General features: G+C 45.7%; 1 protein-coding gene across 4 annotated transcripts in view; it reads right to left on the reverse strand.

Moving 5' to 3' along the window:
• The window catches only part of ACER2 (alkaline ceramidase 2), a 31,408-nt gene extending 14,048 nt beyond the window's left edge, over window positions 1-17,360 (reverse strand). The window contains exons 1-4 of one of the 4 annotated variants that reach the window (XM_064290452.1): window positions 17,181-17,292; window positions 12,869-13,587; window positions 7,283-7,397; window positions 6,431-6,572 (exon numbers count right to left, since the gene is read on the reverse strand). In XM_064290452.1, the coding sequence (XP_064146522.1) occupies window positions 6,431-6,572; window positions 7,283-7,397; window positions 12,869-12,970 (359 nt within the window). In that variant the 5' untranslated portion in view covers window positions 12,971-13,587; window positions 17,181-17,292. Of the gene's footprint in view, window positions 1-6,430; window positions 6,573-7,282; window positions 7,398-7,626; window positions 7,739-12,868; window positions 17,153-17,180 lie in introns of those variants that run through there. The other 3 variants (XM_023545234.2, XM_003407340.4, XM_064290451.1) reach the window with 3 other exon arrangements.
• Between the last annotated feature and the right edge of the window lie 2,281 nt (window positions 17,361-19,641).

Consider the following 19,641-nt stretch of genomic DNA (forward strand, 5'->3'; position numbering starts at 1 on the left):
AAGGTGGTTTGGTAAAAAGAGGCAGAAGTGGAGACGTGATCCTGGACACACTCCTTCTCCTGGAACTCTATTTCCTTATCTATAAAACAAAAAGGCTGGACAAGATGATCTTTGAAGCCTCATCCATGACTTAACACTTAAGAGCACACGATTTTCCTGAAGTTTCTGTTATTCCACCCTAGCACAATTTACTTTGGCCGAGAGCCCTGGAACAAGTCACAGGAAACTAATTTCAATGAAATTCCATTATAAGAAATCAAAGAGGATTGAACCTTTAAAATACAAAATTTATCTCTTGAATAAGAAAACCATTTATCATCAAGGCACAGGAAGTCATTGATCAAGCTGCCAGCTTTCTGACTGGCGTGAACAGGAACTGTAGCCCTGAACCTCAACCAGAGGAAAAACTATGCATATGGGAAAGGATCCAGGCAGCAAATCCTCAGGAGAACTGTGTTTTTCTCCCAGCCCTGGCTGACGTCCTTTGGCTCCTGGATAAAAGGCTGACAGCCCACAACTCCACCACCCTTGTCACGGGGACCGCCGCTGGGGGACTTTCTGTCACTCTGGCAGTGGGTTTGAGGTTATGTGACTCATGCCAAGGCCGTCTGGCCTTTTTAGACTGGATAAAAACATCATTGGGAACTTCCAGGTTGGATCACCTCCTTGTAGCCAATGGTTTCAGATTCAGGCACAGATTAGAGAGGGCAGGAAAGTGATTAAAAAGCACAGGTGCTTGAGTTTAGACTGATAATGTGTTCAAATCCTGCCTCCACCACTTAGTACCTGTGGGACTTCTAGCAAGTAATTTAACACGCCAAGGCTCGAGTTTCCCATCTGAAAATTAAGGCACCCTGCCTCCCGGTGTTCTTCTAAGCCTTAAAGCACTTAACACAGCGCCTGGCACAGGCTGACCAAAAAACCAAGCCAGGTGCTGTTGAGTCAGTTCCAACTCATGGTGTTCCCCTGTGTATCAGAGGAGAACTGTGTTCCATAGGGTGTTCAGTGGCCGTGATGTTTCAGAAGGAGATCACCAGACCTTTCTTCCGAGGTGCCTCTAAGTGGATTTGATAACATCAACCTTTTGGGTAACAGCCAAGCGCTTAACCATTTGCGCCACCCATGGACTCCTCTGGCACAGGTCATTTGCTAATAAAATTCATTATCACTGCTATCATTACTGTCATTTTGAGAATAAACGTTACTTTAAATAACATCATTATTATTGGTGAAGTCGCTGGATGGCGCAAACGGTTAAGTGCTCAACTACTAGCTGAAAGGCTGGCGGCTCAAACCCAGCTAGAGGCTCCCAGGAAGACAGGCCTGGTGATGTGCATCTAAAAGGTTACAGCCGTGAAAACCCTATGGAGAGCTGGAACCAACTCTGGCAACTAACAACAACATTATTAATTGGTAATAATATCATTCTCTCAGGGAGCATCTGCCCGAGATTGTTGCAACCATCAAAGCTCTGTCATAGCACTGCCAAATAGTTCAAAGACAGCAAGCCTGACGAAATATGCTTTCTTTAAGGAGTCCATCTGCAGCCACCTCCCCCAGATCAGGTCCAGAGGGCATGGAGGAATGTGCTTGGGGCAGGCAGCTTAACCAGCAAGGACGTCCTGGGAACACACAACTCTGCAACCAGCAGAAGTAAACAGAGGTCACGCGGCCAGCAGAAAGCTGACCAGCCAAGAGTCACCAGAGGCCCTTGGTACAAAGGAAAGCAAGAAATATCCAGGAGCAAGGGGGCCGACAGGGTGTTTTCTAAACAGTGATGACAACAGGCAACCCTACTGGTCTTGTTTTCAACTTTCCAGCACATTATGGTTTCATACTGGGACACAAGGTCAGGGGACCCTTAGCACCCCTTCTTCCTGTGTTCTCCAAACCAAAATCTAGCAACCCAATACCATCGTCATAATATTATTCTAATACAGCTGATACTGTCGCTATCATTACCAAAAACCAAACCCTCTGCTGTAGAGTCAATTTTGACTCATAGAGACCCTCGAGGACAGAGTAGAACTGCCCTATAGGGTCTCCAAGGAGTGCCTGGTGGATTCAAACTGCCAATCTTCTGGTTAGCAGCCGTAGCTCTTAACCACTGTGCCACCAGGATTTCCATCACTATGATTAACTACCCTTTAAAGCAATGGTTCTTGACCACCTCAGACCCTATTCCCCTTTTTACAGTAATTATTTGGTAACGCCCCCTTTACACTCCTGAAATGAAATGGAATTTATGGATGATAAAACCTTCAATCATCGTGACCCCTAAAAACATGTCCACCAATTTCCCAGATGTCCCTCAAGGGATGGAAATGTCCCTGGTTAAAATCCACTACTTTAAATGGCCCTTTGGGACTAAAACATAACCCATCTAGAACAACCAACCCCTGAAATCATAATACTCCAGCATTTGGTCATAAAAAGCACCTCAGAGAGCTAGTCCAACCCCATCATTTTATAAGTATAGAACTAAGGCCCAGAGAATCTAAGATTCTGGCCCCAAGTGACCCAACAAGTTCATGTGAGTGTGAGACTGGCAGACCTCAGCCTGCTCCCTTGTAGTCAGGGTTCAGGCTCCACTCAACACCTGTTATGGACTGAATTGTGTCCCAAAAGATATGTGTTGTAAATCCTAACCTGTGTAGTGGTTATGGAGCCCTGGTGGTACAGTGGTTAAGAGCTACGGCTGCTAACCAAAAGATCAGCAGTTCGAATCTACCAGCCGCTCCTTAGAAACCCTATAAGGCCATTCTACTCTGTTCTGTAGGGTCACTATGAGTCAGAATCAACTCAGTGGCAATGGGTTTGGTTTTTGTTTTGTTCTGTTTTAAGAAAACCCCTTATTTACAGTGGCCTATAAGAAAAAAAAAAAATTTTTCTTTTAGGGTTACTATGAGTCAGAATCAACTTGATGGCAACAGGTTTTTTTTTTTTTTTTTGGTTTACTTTTCCCATAACATGTTCCTTTTTTTTCCTTTGCCCATTAAAATGTTCAATGCCCATTCTCTCCCTCAATTCATATGCATTTCTCAGAAGTGTCAGGCAAGAATCTCCCCTGTGCCTCACTGGTAGTAATGAAAGTTAACCTGAATTAAACACATGGTGTTGCTTATCACTGAGGGCAGAACGTTCACATTTTCACCACCCCCCAGAAGTGCTGCAAGGGTGCTAGAGGTGGAATAGTCCCAAACAGTCCCAGACATCTTGGCCTCACAACACGTTTTCATTATTAAAGCTGGTAAGCATTAATCACCAGAACCCTTGCCCTATTTTCTTCTCCCCTACTCCTAACAACATTCCCCAACTCCTACCTCCAAGAAACAAGAAAATCTTTATAATGAACAGATGAAAAACCGTCACTTGGAATTCCAACTCAGGTCTCCAAAGTGCCACAAACAATAAATGAAACTTTTATTCCCATTTCTTTAATTCTGACTCAGATCCCAGGATTTGAAAGATCAGATCTCAGCTCTCAACCCAGCACACACCAGGCTCAGGGACAGGATGGGGTGACTGGTGGGCATCTCGTGAGACAAGAGGAAAGCCAAAAGGCAAGTGGCTTGTTTGTCAAGCAGTCAAAAAGTGCCTGCCAGTAAAACTACCCCTGACCCTGCTCATGGCCTCCACCTCTACCCCAACCCTTTCCCCAACTCACAAGGCTCTCTGAACATCCCAGGCATTCTCTTGAAGCTGAACATGAAAACAAAGCAACAAGACAAGACTGGCAGCTGGGGACAGCCTAAACCAGCCTGGCCACATTTTACAGCCCACCTCCTCCACTGAGTACAAGGCCTCCGTAAGATGGAGAACCAAGTATCTCACCTAAGTTCAAGAATGCCCTCTTTTCCACCTCTATTTGTTCTTAGCTGTGTGTACACATTTGCAAGAGACCTCTCTCTTCTTTTCTCTCTCATTTTTTGATAGGTAACGTTCTTGAGGTCTTATCTGCTAGATTATACTCAAAGATAATACTGCTTCATTCAAATCCTACTTCCCAGAATGAAGATTGTACAGCTAATCAATTTAAAGAGTTTTTTCCCTACTCATTTAAAAATAATTATTATTAAAAATTAACATGGGATAATTGTGAAAAATTCCAAACAGGCTAAAGGTAAGAGTGGAAGTTCTCTCTCCACTCCAATTCCCAAGAGTGGCCAACAGCAAGAGTTTGGTGTCCTCATACTCCCAGGCATTTTTGTACATATACAAAAGCATATATGTAAAAGGAGGTTAGTTCATTCATTCTAGAAATAGAAAATTACACATCCAGCTCTACAATGTGCTTTTTGCAGGCAGCATTTTTTAGGGACACTCCTCTTCCTCTGTACAGAGAGATCAGCCTTGCTCGTTAATAGCTGCATAGCTTCTACTCCTTCTCAGAGTACCAGGGAAACTCCAACGACTTCTTTCACTTTCTTGGAGTAACTTCTCCCTGGGTGCACACAGCTTGCTTAATTGAATCCATTTTCTTATTTATTCAAATATACTTCTTCACAGAACACAGCGTCCTAAAGAGATATACGTGGGCAATATGTTCTGGGAATGTTTCTTATCTTGATTAGGCCAACTCTTCTCTGTTCCTTTAGATACTACTGCAAACTTCACTATATTTCTTTTTTGGGCAAGAAAATTCCAAGCAAGAAAAAAAAAATGAAACAAAAAACCAGTTGTTGAGTTGATTCTGACTCATGGTATCTCTATGTTTCTGAGTAGAATTGTATCTTCAATAGCTGTGATCTTTTGGAAGTACCTAGACTGCCAGGCCACAGCAATAAAAAGATAATGGCCACCCTATACTTAGAACATGCCAAACTGAACACTTGCACACCACCACTACTTAACACACACACACACACACATATACACTCCTGCCTAATGCTCCCTAATTTTTCTTCTCATTAAGACACCACAATTTACCCAATTGCTCAGGCCAAAGACTGTGACGTCACCCTGTATGCTTCTCTTTTTCTCACACTCCTCGTCTAGTCCATCGATAAATCCTATTGATAACACCTTCAAAATTATCCCAAAATCAACCCTCTTCACTGCTATCCAAGCATCTTCACCTCTTTGGGGGACAATTGCTACAATGATTTAATAGCTGGTCTTCCTGTCTCCACTCTTGTCAATTACAGTCCATTAACTATGGTGATCTCAGTACCAATCAGATCATGTCACCGAGTGCCAAAATCCAGCAAAGGCTCCCATAACAAGGAGAATCAACTCCGACATCCTTACCTTGGCCTACAGAGCCCTATGTGGTGGCCCCCGTCTGCCTCTCCTTCCTCTTCTCTCACAACTCTCCCAGTGCTCACTTGTTTTAGCCCCACAGGTTTCCTTGCTATGCCTCAAACATGCGCAACACATTTCTACCTCAGGGTCTTTGCCCTTGCTCTTCCCTCTGCCTGGACTGCTCTTCCTCAAAATATTACTAGGACTCATCCCCTCACTTCATTCAGGTCTCTGTTCAAATGTTAGCTCCTCAGAAAGGTTTTCCCTGGCCAAACTCTTGAACTCAACACCTCAAATCACCCCATCCCCTTACCTGCTTCATTTTTTTTATCATAGTGCTTATCACCCCCTAACATTTTATTTTATTTGTTTGTTTGTTGAATTGTAATCTCTCTGACTTCAGTGTAAGCTCAATGGATGCAGGGACTCTGTGCTTTTGTTTATCCCAGTGCTTAGATAAATGCATACCAAACATACGAACGACCATGAAAACGGTACAGAATCGAGCCACGTTTTGGTCTGTTATACATAGGGTCACCGTGAGTCGGAGCCAACTGGAAGGCAACTAGCAACAGAGAAGTGCATTGTAAATGGTACGTGTTCAAAATACTTTTATTGGATGAATTAATAACCATATAACCATAACACAACGGACATTAAAATGTGTCCCTTCCTGAAATTACGGGTTCCCAGCTTGAAGTTTTGTATATGTGTACGTGTGTGTGTGTGTAGCTCTCATCAGAAGCAACAAAATGCAATTTGAAAACTAAAGTATCTATAGCTCCAAGAACCCATTCTCCTTCAGACATGTAAACCAGTGGAGTTGGATTAGGCTCAAGGAAATGTTCTAACAGGAAATCAAAAAAGGTCTTTGAACTACCATCCAACAATTTCTCCCCTGCTGAAAATCTTTCTACTCTTCTTCGTGTTGAATAAAGGAGATATTTTGGGTTTTTGTCCTTAATGTCATATAAATTATTCCCCAAGCATATTAAAAGTCCCTTTTTTTTAATCTGTCCATTTATTTAAACTGTCAGATCACAGCCAACCAGTGGATAATAAACAAATACATAATAAGCTCATCACTAGGCTGGAGCTAATCACGTTCTATTGTTCTTTATCTATACATCATTATACCAGGTACTGCACCTGCTGATAAACACAAAAATATTTAGCATAAGCTTACCTATCATTCCGAAAGATCTTTGGTAGATACCTTCTGGGGAACCACATGGCCAGGGCGCACATCAGAACCCAAAGAATTGCAAGTTCATCAAGCATCTGACCCAGGAAACTGAGGGTTGCATGGAAGTAGACAGATCCAATTCCTAGAACCAATTACAAACCAAAAAAGAAGGTCACCGTAGAAGAGACTAACAAGCTGAATACACCGCTTAAGGGTAGCCTTTCACCTACGGCTGTTGCATCCTCAGATGGCTCTCTCTCTGAAAATAGAAACTGAAGGAAGAAACTCACCCCACCCAGGCATGTAGACTCCAAGTCTAGAAAGAGGCTTTCAAGTAGGGCCCAAATATCAGCACATCAGAACGCTAATAAGTCCACAGTTAAACACACTCTGTCCCCATCCATTGAGCCTTCATGGAAACAGGCAATAAATAAATAACAAAATTCTCTCAATGTTATGAATTCCCAACCAGGAGGAAATGGAAATTACACAAGAATTTCAGAGAACAATGAAGGATCAAACATCTAGAGCTTTTTAAGTCCATGAGAAACTAGTTTTACCAGAGTTCAATTGTTTCACACAGTTTTCTCAGAAAATTGCGCTGGTACAACATCAAGAGCTATTACAGCAATGAATTCTCAAATGCAATTAAGTGACACGTATAGTCAAACTTGTTATCAAGCCCGCATTCAACAGTGTCCTTCTTTTGGCGTCAAGCAAGCTGAAAACAAAAAGGTGGCTAAGACGTCAGAGTAACTTTGGTTTATGAAACCTAACGTTCAAAGGGGACAGGAAGCATGTGGAATTCCATTTCCTCCCTTTCAGTCCAGGCTCACAAACTAATTCACTTACCCACAACAACCAAAAGAGTCCATATTAAGTAGATGCCACTGTTGAAGCAGGTTGCATACTGCCGAAACAAGCACATACAGATGGGCGGCAAAACAAAAAACAAGACGTTGCTGATCTGGGGGCGGGGGAGAAACATAAAATGAAAAGGTGCATATTAAGTAAAAGGCCAGGCAAAAAATAAAGCAGGTTGTCTCAGGTAAGTCCTCTGCAATTGGGAATGGATGTGGCCACACATCTCGTTTAAGCTCTTAAACACTCTTTTTGATTGCAGGTACATAACCAGGAACACTTAGAGCTTGTTAAATGACAACTTAGGGAGCTCCTTGCTTCCTCTTTGATCATACCAGTTGCCAATCATGGTGACCTCATCTGTTTCAGAGAAGAACTGTGCTCCATTGGGTGTGTCAAGGCTGTGACCTTTCAGAAAGAGATCACCAGGCCCTTCTTCTGAGGCACCTGTGGGGGCATTCAAACCACCAATATTTCAATTGATAGCCAAGCTCTTAGCCATTTGCACCACCCAAAGACTCCTTTCTTTATCATTGTTGTTGTTGTGCCATCAATTCCGACTCATAGTGACCCTATTTAACAGAGTAGAACTGCCCCGTAGGGTTTCCTAGGCTGTTATCTTTATGGGAGTAGATTGCCAGGTTTTTTCTCCCTCAGAGAGACTGGAGAAAAGGGTTCAAACCACTGACCTTTAGGTTAGCGGCAGAGCGCTTAACCACTGTGCTACCAGGGCTCCTTCTTTGATCACAGGAGCAACTATAAAAATGCTACAATCTATGGAGGCTGCCCAGGCGCCTCTCTTAATTAAACGAATCAACTACTCTTACTCTGCACAGACTATGAACTGTCCTAATTTATTTGTACACAATTTTTCTTCATAAAGTTTGTACTTAATAAGAGTAAAATAAAGTTGAATGAAGGGGTGAGAAGGACTAGCCATGTTCCAGTCTCCAGTAATTTTTCACCAGCAAGGCCAGCCTTTCTCCTCGACCCACATGGAGAAGACTTTTCCTAATTTCCCCCTTAGTTGCCTATGGTCAGCTTTGTCACCCTCATCAAATCCTATTTTTTGGTAAAGACCAAATTTCTTAAGTTCCCTTCTGGCTTTAAAACAACATAATTTTTTCCTTCAGTGTGGGTTTCAGCATCTCTGTTCTGATTGCGGAAAGAGGAGCTCCTTGTAAAGGACTCTGGGTAGCGCCAAGGAAGTATGCAGAATGAAAAGAGCCAAGTCTAAATGAGCAACACCATGGGAATGCAACGCAGCAGGGGAAGAGAGGGTGCACATAAAAAATACCAAAAAGAAAACATTCAGAGACAGATGGAGGAAGCAGTTGAAGTCCAGAAAGCCAAGGGAACCAAGGACTTTCAAAAGAAAAGAGGTGGTCACCCATGTTGGACAATACAGAAAGTTTACCCTAGACGAGGTCTCCAACGAACCATGAGGGTGGGTGCGTGAAGTGGACTGAAAGTTGGGGCAGGGCAGGAGGGCTTTACCACACCCAAGAAAGCAATCAGGTACACAACTAAGCCAACAAAATGCATCAGCTAACCAAGGTACTTGAGGCAAAGCATAGAAAATGGCAGCCTCAGTGGCCAACACATCCCTCTGTTGCCATCTAGACCAACAGCGGTCTGGGAGTGACAGTTTTTAGAAAGGAAAGAGAGATAGGGTGGGAGAGAAATAAAACCCGGGAGGGTAACATGATCCTTTGTCAGGGTGGAATGGGGGCAGGGTCACTGCCTTAGGTTGAAGCCCAGAGCTTAAATTCCTAGTGTGGACTCACTGGTAGCAAGAATAACTTCAGAATTACTATAATTATTACAACTTCAAAATTAATATAACTATAATAATTCTGCTTCTTAATTGTATGCAGACCTTTAACTGTCCATTACATTGCAGAACAGATTTTTTAGAAGTGGATTTTTTTCTCTTTCCCACACAGGAACCCTATGAGCTACGGTGACCCTGCGTGGGAAGATGAATAAGTTTTCTCATATGTCCCAGGTGGTATGCAGGTCTCAAGTCTTGAAAACATGGCCAATTCTCATTTACTAAGAAATGAGTAAGGAGGAATCAGCACGAGTATAAGCAGCAGGCTGTTGTTCATTGTCATTATTACAGCCTTAAAACCGGAAATCTTTAACAATGAAACGGAAGAATCCTAACGATCTTCCCTTGTTTTACAAGGAGACATAGTTGAGGACGCAGAAAGTCTCCAAGGCTAGGTAAGATCAGAGAGGCAATCAACCTGCCACATAGACGGGGCCAGCATGGAGCCAGCTGACTCCTGACCTTATGCTCTTATGGCTCCAAGCTGATTTCCACCTCCAACCCACCGGAGCACATTCGGGCCACCTTGGCTTACCTCCTCGATGGCCAAACAGAAGTTCCGAACTGCGTCACACACACTACGCACATACAACCCGTTACAGAATTTAACTGTGGTTTACCTTTTGTTATACACAAAAGTAAAAGGCAGAAAAGAAGGGGAGGGAAAAGAAGGAGGAAGAAAAAAAACTGGATTTGTCATATCATGGTTAGCTTAAAACCTGATCTTTCCTCCCTCCTATACATGAACGTGTCCTTCACGTAGAAAAGGGAAACTGTCACAAAGCTAAAGTCTCCTTTCTATCCTCCTCTCAGAGATGACCACTGTTCTCAGATTCAAAGTCTTCAAGTCTTTGCATATAAAAAAAAAAAAAAAAAAAACCCGCTGCCTTCCAATCTATTCCGACTCATAGCAACCCTATAGGACAGAGTAGAACTGCCTCATAGAGTTTCCAAGGAGTGCCTGGTGGATTTGAACTGCTGACCTTTTGGTTAGCAGCCATAGCACTTAACCACAACACCACCAGGGTTTCCTCTTTGCATATACGTATATGTGTGTGTGTATATGTATGTATGTATGTATACAGAGGAGTCCTGGTGGCACAGTGGTTAAAACTCTCAACTGCTAACCAAAAGGTCAGTGTCTTGAATTTACCAGCTCCACGGGAGAAAGAAGTGGCAGTCTGTTTCCGGAAAGATTTACAGCCTTGGAAGGCCTATACGGTCACTATGAGTCAGAATCAACTCAATGGCAGTGGGTTTGGCTTTTTTTTTTGGCTATAAAACCGGTTGCCATCGAGTCAATTCCGATTCATAGTGACCCTGTAGGACACAGCTGAAGTGCCCCATATGGTTCCCAAGGAGCGGCTAGTGGATTTGAACTGCCGACTTTTTGGTTAGCAGCCAAGCTCTTAACCACTGTGCCACCACGGTTCCATACACACATACACACACACACACACACACACACACACACACACACACACACACATATGTATATCCGGGAGTCCCTGGGCAGTGCAAATGCTTAAGTGCTCAACTACTAGCCAAAAGGTTGGTGTTTCCAACCCACCCAGGGGTGCCTCTGAAGAAAGGTCTAGAAATCTGCTTCCAAAAGGCCACAGCCTTGAAAATCCTGTGGCCCTCAGCTCTACTCTGCACATATGAAGTCAGAACTGACTCGATGGCACCGGATTTTGGGGGGTTATTTATTTATTGGGGGGGTTATATATATATATCTCCATAGAAAACACACATATTGTAACATCATTCTGCAACTTCCTTTTTTCATTCAACAATATGCCTTGCAAACTTTTTCCTCCCAGTTCATGCAAATTTACCTCGTGTGTCACTGCTGCAGCTGGCAGTTTAGCAATCCCCCTGTGGAAGGAGCACCAATTTACAGCCCCACCTACCATGCTGAAGAATAGAGTGCATTTCCACTTTTTACTCCAAATACATCTTTATTGCCTCAAGTCCTCTCAACCTCCCTGCCTTCAGCCAAGTGCAATTATCTACTGCCAAGCTGCCCCACAAATGCTTCTATTAATTTATATCACCGCCAACAATATGTACATTAATCACTTTTAAATGTATTTATACACCATTCACAGAAGCATAAAGTAGTTTATTACACCTGCAATAAAATTATGACACTTTTAGCATTATTTTTAAATGCACGTTAGGGACCTCAATTTAGAAGCACCATTCCAGCATGTGCTCCCAAATACCAGAGAAATCACGTCCTTGCTTCCGCATAGCCCATCCACCAATATGTGAAAAGGAAAAGACCAAGTTAGAGAGAGCTAATCCTCCAGACAGAAAAAGGAAGGAACTCCGAAAGAAATACAGAGAAGCAACCAAGTCATGATTAAGAGACAGACTCTGACTTAGTCTCTGCTGAGAAACGAAACTTCCCCTCAGAGTCTGTGGGTCACTAAAGTTGAAGAATAGTTCAGCCCACCTGTATTTTTTAAAGCCTATTGTTGGGTTATCCTTTGGAGAATTGGTTTGCTTAATGCCTGCAGAACAGATTTTTTTTTCTTTTCCATTAAAAGGAAACCACAGTTTAAAAAAGAAAAAGAAAGGAAACCACAATTTTAAAATGCATTAAAATGATTTCCTTAGCTATTTCCTCATTCTATGAATTCCTACTTAACATTTGCCCCAACATAACCGCCTGAAGTACCACAGTCTCATCCTGATGCATCTGACCGTGCACTCTCCCAGACAGAGGATAAATTTGGACAAAGCAACGGGCTGTAAATCTTCTCAACAGTGGTTTGCCAAACAGCTAAGGAGCTTCATCCTGGCTCCTTAGGGCTTTCTAACCGTATGCAGATTCGTAACAACCCACTCTATTGCTCCCTTCTGCCTCCTTCAAAGTTCAGCCCCACTCTGATCACCTCCCTGAAGGGGGATGACCAACTGTCCCATTCGCTTGGGACTGAGACAGTTCCTGGGAAGCGGGACTTTCAAATTTAACACCAAGAAAGCCCCATGCAAATCAGAACAAGTTGGTGACCCTACTCAGAAGCCTTCTTGCAAAATCCACCAGCCCACACATTACACCAACCCCATGCAGAGTATTAGTAATGCCCTCAGCGTCTTGTGCACACCTCTATTATGACCCTCACCACCCAGATTGATGGCTGACAAGTCTGGTCTCTGTGATAGGCACACAAGAAATAAAATATATACATATGAATGGAGACTCTCGGTGGTGTAAAGGGTTAATATATTCAGCTGCTTACTAAAAGGTTGGAGGTTAAAGTCCACCCAGAGGCTCCTTGGAAGAAAGGCTGAAAAATCAGCCACTGAAAATCTACCCTGACACATATGGGGATGCCATGAGTACGAGACACCTTGACAGCAACTGGCTTGGGATATACATGAAAAAATATACACACACATACATGTGTATCATATATGTACACGTATATATGTGTATGTATATACGTAAAAGTGTATATGTGTGTGTGGACATCTATATAGATATAGACAAGTGCTGAGTCAGTTCCGACTTATAACGACCCTACGTACGACAGAACAAAACACTGCCCAGTCCTGCGCCATCCTCATAATTGTTGCTATGTTTGAGCCCATTGCTGCAGCCACTTGTTGATCCATCTCATTGAGGGTCCTCCTCTTTGTCACTGACCCTCTACCTTACCAAAGCATGATATCCTTCTCCAAGGGCTGGTCCCTCTTCTAACGTGTCCCAAATATGTTAGACAAAGTCTCACCATGCTCGCTTCCAAGGAGAACTCTGGCTGTACTTCTCCCAAAGCAGGCTTGTTCCTCCTCTGGCAGTCCATGGTATATTCAATATTCTTAGCCAACACCATAATTCAAAAGCATCAATTCTTCTTCAGGCTTCCTTATTCATTGTCCAGTTCTGGCATGCATATGAAGTGACTGAAAACACTATGGCTTGGGTCAGGCACACCTTAGTCCCCAAAGTGACATCTTTGTTTTTTAACACTTTAAAGAGATCTTTTGCAACAGATTTGCCCAATGCAATGTGTCATTTGATTTCTTGACTGCTGCTTCCATGGGCATTGGTTGTGGATCCAAGTAAAATGAAATCCTTGACAACTTCAATCTTTTCTCCGTTTATCATGATGTTGCTCATTGGTCCAGTTGTGAGGATTTTTACTTTCTTTATGTTGAGGTGTAATCCATACCGAAAGCTGTAGTCTTTGATCTTCGTCAGTAAGTGCTTCAACTCCTCTTCCCCTTCAGCAAGCAAGGTTGTGTCATCTGCATAACACAGGTTGTTGATGAGTTTTCCTCCAATTCTGATGCCCTGTTCTTCTTCAGACAGTCCAGCTTCTCGGATAATTTGCTCAGTATACAGATTGAATAAGTACAGTGAAAGGATACAATCCTGACACCTGATTTTAAACCAAGCAGCATCCTCTTGTTCTGTCCGAATGACTGCCTCTTGGTCTCTGAACAGGTTCTGCATGAGCACAAAGAAGTGTTCTAGAATGCCCATTCTTCACAATGTTACCCATCATTTGTTATGATCCACACAGTCGAATACCTTTGCATAGTCAATAAAATGCAGGTAAACATCCCATATAGCTATGGGTAACTACCCCAGTACCAGTGCCATCGAGTCAATTCTGACTCATAGCGGCCCTATAGAACAGAGTAGAACTGCCCCATAGAGTTTCCAAGGAGCGCCTGGTGGATTCAAACTGCTGACCCTTTGATATAGCAGCCATAGCACTTAACCACTACGCCATCGGGGTTTCCATAAGTAGCTATGCCCAGTGCCGTCCAGTGGATTCCGACTCATATAGCCAGCAGTAATTGAAAGGAGCCCTGGTGGCACAGTGGTTAAGCACTTGGCTACTAACCAAAAGGTGAGCAGTTAGAACCCACCAGCCACTCCACAGGAGAAAGATGTGGCAGTCTGGTTCTGTAAAGATTTACGCCCTTGGAAAGCCTTGGGGCACTTCTACTCTGTCCTGCAGGGCTGCTGTGAGTTGGAATAGACCCTACAGCAGTAAGTAGTAGTAACTGAATTTGTAGTAGTGATGTGACACTCCTAAGGCCCATTAAGAAGGTTCTAGGTACCCTTGCCCAGTCTTTTCCAGATTTAACATCTTCAATTCCTTTAACTTTTTCTCAAAATGACTAATGATTATCGGTTTCCTATAAAATGGATACTTGGAGGTGCTGCCTTGGAGGTGCTGCCTTGCTAGGAGGCTATAAAAAAAAAACTGAGTAATAGTTTACCGCCTTCCTCCCTACAGCAGTAAGATAAGCATGTATGTTCTGTGATAAGCATCAGAATTTAACTAGGGCCATGGGAACAGAGGGGAGGAAATGCTTTTTTGCTAAACTCTCTGGGCCTACATTCCACAAAGTTAGGTGATCAACTACTTCTCTGAGACCTTAATCTCTCCGCTTTGCCTGAGCGAAGTTTGTGGTTTACGCACATTACTAGGAATAAGGCTTGTCAGACTGACCAGTTGGGCTAATCAGTCACAGCCACTGCAATTGAAGATTAACAGTTCATTTCTTTTTTCTTTTCTTTTTTTAAAATTTTTACTGTGCTTTAAGTGAAAGTTTACAAATCAAGTCAGTCTCTCCTACAAAAATTTATATATGCCTTGCTATCTACTTCTAATTGCTCTCCCCCTAATGAGACAGCACACTCCTTCCCTCCACTCTCTCTTTCTGGGTCCATTCCGCCAGCTTCTGACCCCACTCTGCCCCCTCATCTCTGCTCCAGATAGGAGATGCCTTCATAGTCTCAAGTGTCTACTTGATCCAAGAAGCTAACAGTTCATTTCTAAAAAGGACTTTGGCGCACACTACATAACAAACAGCTCCAGTGGAACTAGATTAAAAGGAAGGACAAAATAAACTCTCCCTCTCATCCAGCACTCTGGGTCTTTTCAAGGCAGACTCAGAGCAGACACTGATACACTAACTTTTTGACCCAAATAATCAGGCCTGACTCTCTCTGACCCTGGAAACCCTGGTGGCGTAGTGGTTAAGTGCTACAGCTGCTAACCAAAGGGTTGGCGGTTAGAATCCACCAGGTGCTCCCTGGAAACTCTATGGGGCAGTTCTACTATGTCCTATACGGTCACTATGAGTTGGAATCAACTTGACAGCACTGGGTTTGGTTTGGTTTTTTTGGACTCTCCCTGCAGGCCTCAGGCCTCAGATTCCACAGGTAATTAATCCTTGTAGGGAGCGTGACAGCCTGTCATCAACCTGTCATCCCTTCCTTAACTCTGGTGAAATCAAAACCAAACCAAACCCATTCCCTTCTAGTTGATTCCAACTCATGGGGCAACTCGGCATGTTTCACTGTAGAACTGCCCCATAGAGTTTTCTTGGCTGTAATCTTTATGGAAGCAGATTGCCTGGCCTTTTTCTTCCTTGGTGCTGCTGGATGGGTTCAAATAGCTATTCTTTAGGTCGGTAAAAACCAAAACACCAAACCTGTGGCTCTCAATTCTGACTCATGGCGATTGCGTGTGTCGCCGAATAGAACTAGTCAAGTGCAAACCATCTGTGCCACCCAGGGATCAACTCCAGTGCAACTCTTAGTATTTCATTGTATTCTCCACATACAAAAGGAGAAACTGAGTTATGGGTGGTGTTTCTTCTTATTGAAAGTACCCAGCCCTGCTCCAGCCCATCCTTTGTATGCACCTGTCTACACCTGATAGCATCCTCCTCAAGACACTGTATAATAGGTGAGGCATGGTCACCTCCACTATCTGCATCTTCCACAGTATTCACTGGGCAGAGGGCCAGGGTTTGTGAGGAACTAACCTAGTCATGAAGCAGGAAAGTGTGTGTGTGTACACGCGCACGTGTGTGTGGTGGGCAGCATGGACTTCAGCACTGAAGAGAGGGAGTGTCAAGACTTCTGGACCTCTGACATGTCAGCTGCCCCCTTTAAGCACACACAGTCTCTTCATCATGTGGGTGAAAGGGCAGAACTAGATCATCTGAGATTTCTTCAGGCAAGAAGCACCTGACTTCATGCTATGTGCTTCTCTCCCAGTAAATCCATTGGGAAAACCCTAAATAACAACCTCAATTTCACAATGACTTGAACCAGGAGTTCCTGTTTTCCATGATGGGGTAGTGAAAAGATAAGCTGCAGAAGTGACCATGCAGAGTTTGACATTCATACCAGAATGTTGACCCATGGGATTAGAGAAAAGAAGAGGCATTTCCTCTTCCAACTACACGGTTTCCCTCCCACAAAGTCTAAAAACACGCAGGATTCTGCAGTGGGGCATTTCTGTTGTCCATATCCAAGGACCCAAACACGTCCAGAAAACACTCATATGATCACTCCCAAACTTCTTTTCCATTATCCAGACTTAAGAACTAGGGAGAATACCGGCCTGGGGGAGGTGGATTTGGGGCTGGAGCGAGGCTGGGGGTTAAAGGCTCTTAAAATAAGAACTAGTAGCAATTAACTTGATTCAGGCCAAAAATAACTCCATCTATATAGCGTCGCTATGTGTCGGAATCGACTAGACAGCACACAACAACAACATTATTGGTGTATTCAGGGGATGGGGCAAGTCAGCATGGTGGGAATGGGCGCGGCCTCTGAGACCGGCGAGGGGGGGGTCCTCCCCTTCCCTGTGACCCCATGAGCAGGTGTTCGGAGCACAAGCGCACAATGGGACCCAAGTGCGTCACGCCACACAGATCCTAGGGGAGAAAGGGAGGTGTCCCGGCGGGTTCACCGCTCCCAACTAACCCAAACTGGGGGAATGAGCTGGCCGGGTCCCCGGCTCAGGGAGTCGTGAGGACCAAACAAGACAATAGGGCCATACGAAGGAAACGACGGGACGGGGAAGATGAGCCCAAACATCGGGGACAGGGGCGGGAGAGGAGGAAGGATGGAGAACTGGAAGCAGCACGCGGGAGGGCGCGTGGATCCGCGCTGGCCCTGGAGAGAGAACGCCCCAGATACACGCAGCTCCCCACGTCCCTCTTCCAGGCGCAGCGCGGGGACAGCCCTCCCGCCAGCCCTCCCGTACCCGGCGCCCGGCCCCGCACCGTGTTGTAGAACTCGGCGATGGCAGGCACGATGGTGTAGTTGTCCTCGCACCAGTCCACCTCCGAGCTGCCCGCCCGCAGTTGGTCCCACCAGTGCGGCGCGCCCATGGCCGCCCTCGGGCATCGGGGCCGGGCTCCCGAAGCCGAGAAGGAGCCCCGGGCCGCGGCTGGAAGCCAACCGCGGGGAGGTGGCTTTATGCAGCGCGGGGCCGGCCGCCGGATGTGCACCTCCCCAGCCGGCCTCCGGCGCTCGGCTCCGCCTGTGGGCCGGCCCCGCCCGCAGACCCGCCCACGGACCCGCCCACGGACCCGCCCGTAGACCCACCCGCAGACCCGCCCCGACCCCGCCCATAGACCCGCCCCGACCCCGCCCTCAGACCCGCCCCCGACCCCCGCCAGGACACCGCCCGCAGACCGGCCCCGGCCCCGCCCCCAGACCCGTCCCGGCCACGCCTACCGGGGGGCCAGTATCCGCGAAGGGAGGGGGCGGGAGACGGAGACTCGCCCCGAGGCCTACGGGCCCCCATCGCCGCCCCTCACTCCCCTGCAGATGGCAAAGGCGTTGATGGTCGTGCCCACGCCTGCCGCGCTCACCTTCCCGGTTCCGATTCTCAGGCGTCCCCCTCATTGTGTAACTAAGGACAAACCGAGGAAGACCCTGGCCGCCTAAGACTCCAGGCGAGTTTGCACTGATTTGCTCGCACCGCGCGTCGGGCGCCGGCGCTTACACCCAGGGAAGATCCTCGGCCCCTACGAAGCCGGGAGGGGCTTGCTTGATAGACTCGCCGCTGCTGCCTGGGGCAGGAAAACCTCCCAGACCAGACCTCCCACGCAGCTTCTGCCGCCCACTCCCCTGCCTTCCGTGTGGGGGCTTAGACTGGGTCAACCTCAGGCATCCCAACCCACAGAGGATGCAGGACATCCTCCAGGACATCCAAGGTACAAGGGATGATAATACATGTGTACCATGGACTGCCAGAAGAAGGAGCAAATCTGTCTTGGAAGAAGAACATTAATGCTCCATAGAAGGGAGAATTGTGAGACCTGGCGTTACTTACTTTGGACGTGTTATCAGGAGGGAATAGCACCTGAAAAAGGACATCATACTTGGTAGAGGGTCAGTGAAAAAGCGGAACACCCTCAAGTGGCTGCAGCAATGGGCTCAAACACAGCAAAGATTGTGAGGGTGGCAAAGGACCAGGCAGTGTTTCATTCTGTTGTACATAGGGTTGCTATGTGTTGGAACCAACTTGATGGCACCTAACAACATGTGCCAGGCTCATTTAATCCTCCCAGCGAGGACCCTGTGAGGTGAGTCCCGTCAGCAACCCCATCCCAGCTAGTAAGTGTCAGAGCCAGAATTCAAATTCAGGTAGGATAACTTTAGATCTGCTCATAGCTACTGTGCTTTGCTGATGTAAATATTCTTTAGTTTCCAAAGCTAATCCAATATGGTCCCAGCCCAGATCCCAAGGTACCTAGAGAAGACTAACCTCATCTTATTTTTCTTTGATTGTGTCTCCATACCCCTCCCTTGGGCAGTTCAGGACTCCAGGTCAAAACAGCAGCAAAAGAAGCCCTGGTCAGCAATCCGCGGTGACTATCACTAGGATCTCCTTGCTTAGGTCTGCATGGCACCCCGAAGGCCAGTAGCTCCCCCAAAGGCTGCCCCCTCTCCGGGCCTGACTGCCTAACGAGACCCTGGCTGGTGCGCCAAAGCCCTGTGCACCCACGTCCAAAGTTGCCCACACAGCTATTTTCATGTCTCCGCAGATCTCCATCAATGAGGCACAAAGGTAGGAATTGCAAGCCACAACCCCTCTGGTTTGTTGTTGTTACCTCCTGTCCATTCAGCCCCGATTCATGGTGACCCGACGCGCAACGGAATGAAACGCTGCCCTGTCCTGCACCGTCCCCGTGGTCGATCGCTCGGGGATCGGTATTCTACCTATCTGATTCACCTGTCCTACAAGTTTTGATGCTGCTTCTTTCTTGATTTCATCTGAAGGTGTTCATGGAAGGTTTCAGACAACAAGCAATATGTTTCTTTTCCAAATGGTCCATATATGATCTGCTGACAGAAGCGTGGAGATGATGGTTGCCGAGTTATCTCCCCACAATAACCACCAAGTTTGCGCATGTGCGAGCAGTGATAACACATCCCAACCGCCGCGACTGTAAAACACCATCAGTCATAAGTTGCATCACGATTTCAGAGACGTTACGATGCAAAACAATGTGAGTTTTTGCGCCGATGGAGTATGGACTTCACTGAATGTAATTCATCTTTCTCTCCAAGTCTTGCTGAGGGAATAATGGAGAGTTTTCCTCCTCAATAGAAACTCTGACTGTCAGTGACAGTTCTGGTTCAAAGTCAAAGTCTGACCGCCTTGGTTCTGTCTAATTACAACTGCACGGAGAAACAGCGCTAGTAGAGCCACAGGCCACAGTGAGCCGCATA

The sequence above is a fragment of the Loxodonta africana genome, chromosome 9, assembly GCF_030014295.1.
Source record: "Loxodonta africana isolate mLoxAfr1 chromosome 9, mLoxAfr1.hap2, whole genome shotgun sequence".
NCBI lineage: Eukaryota > Metazoa > Chordata > Mammalia > Proboscidea > Elephantidae > Loxodonta > Loxodonta africana.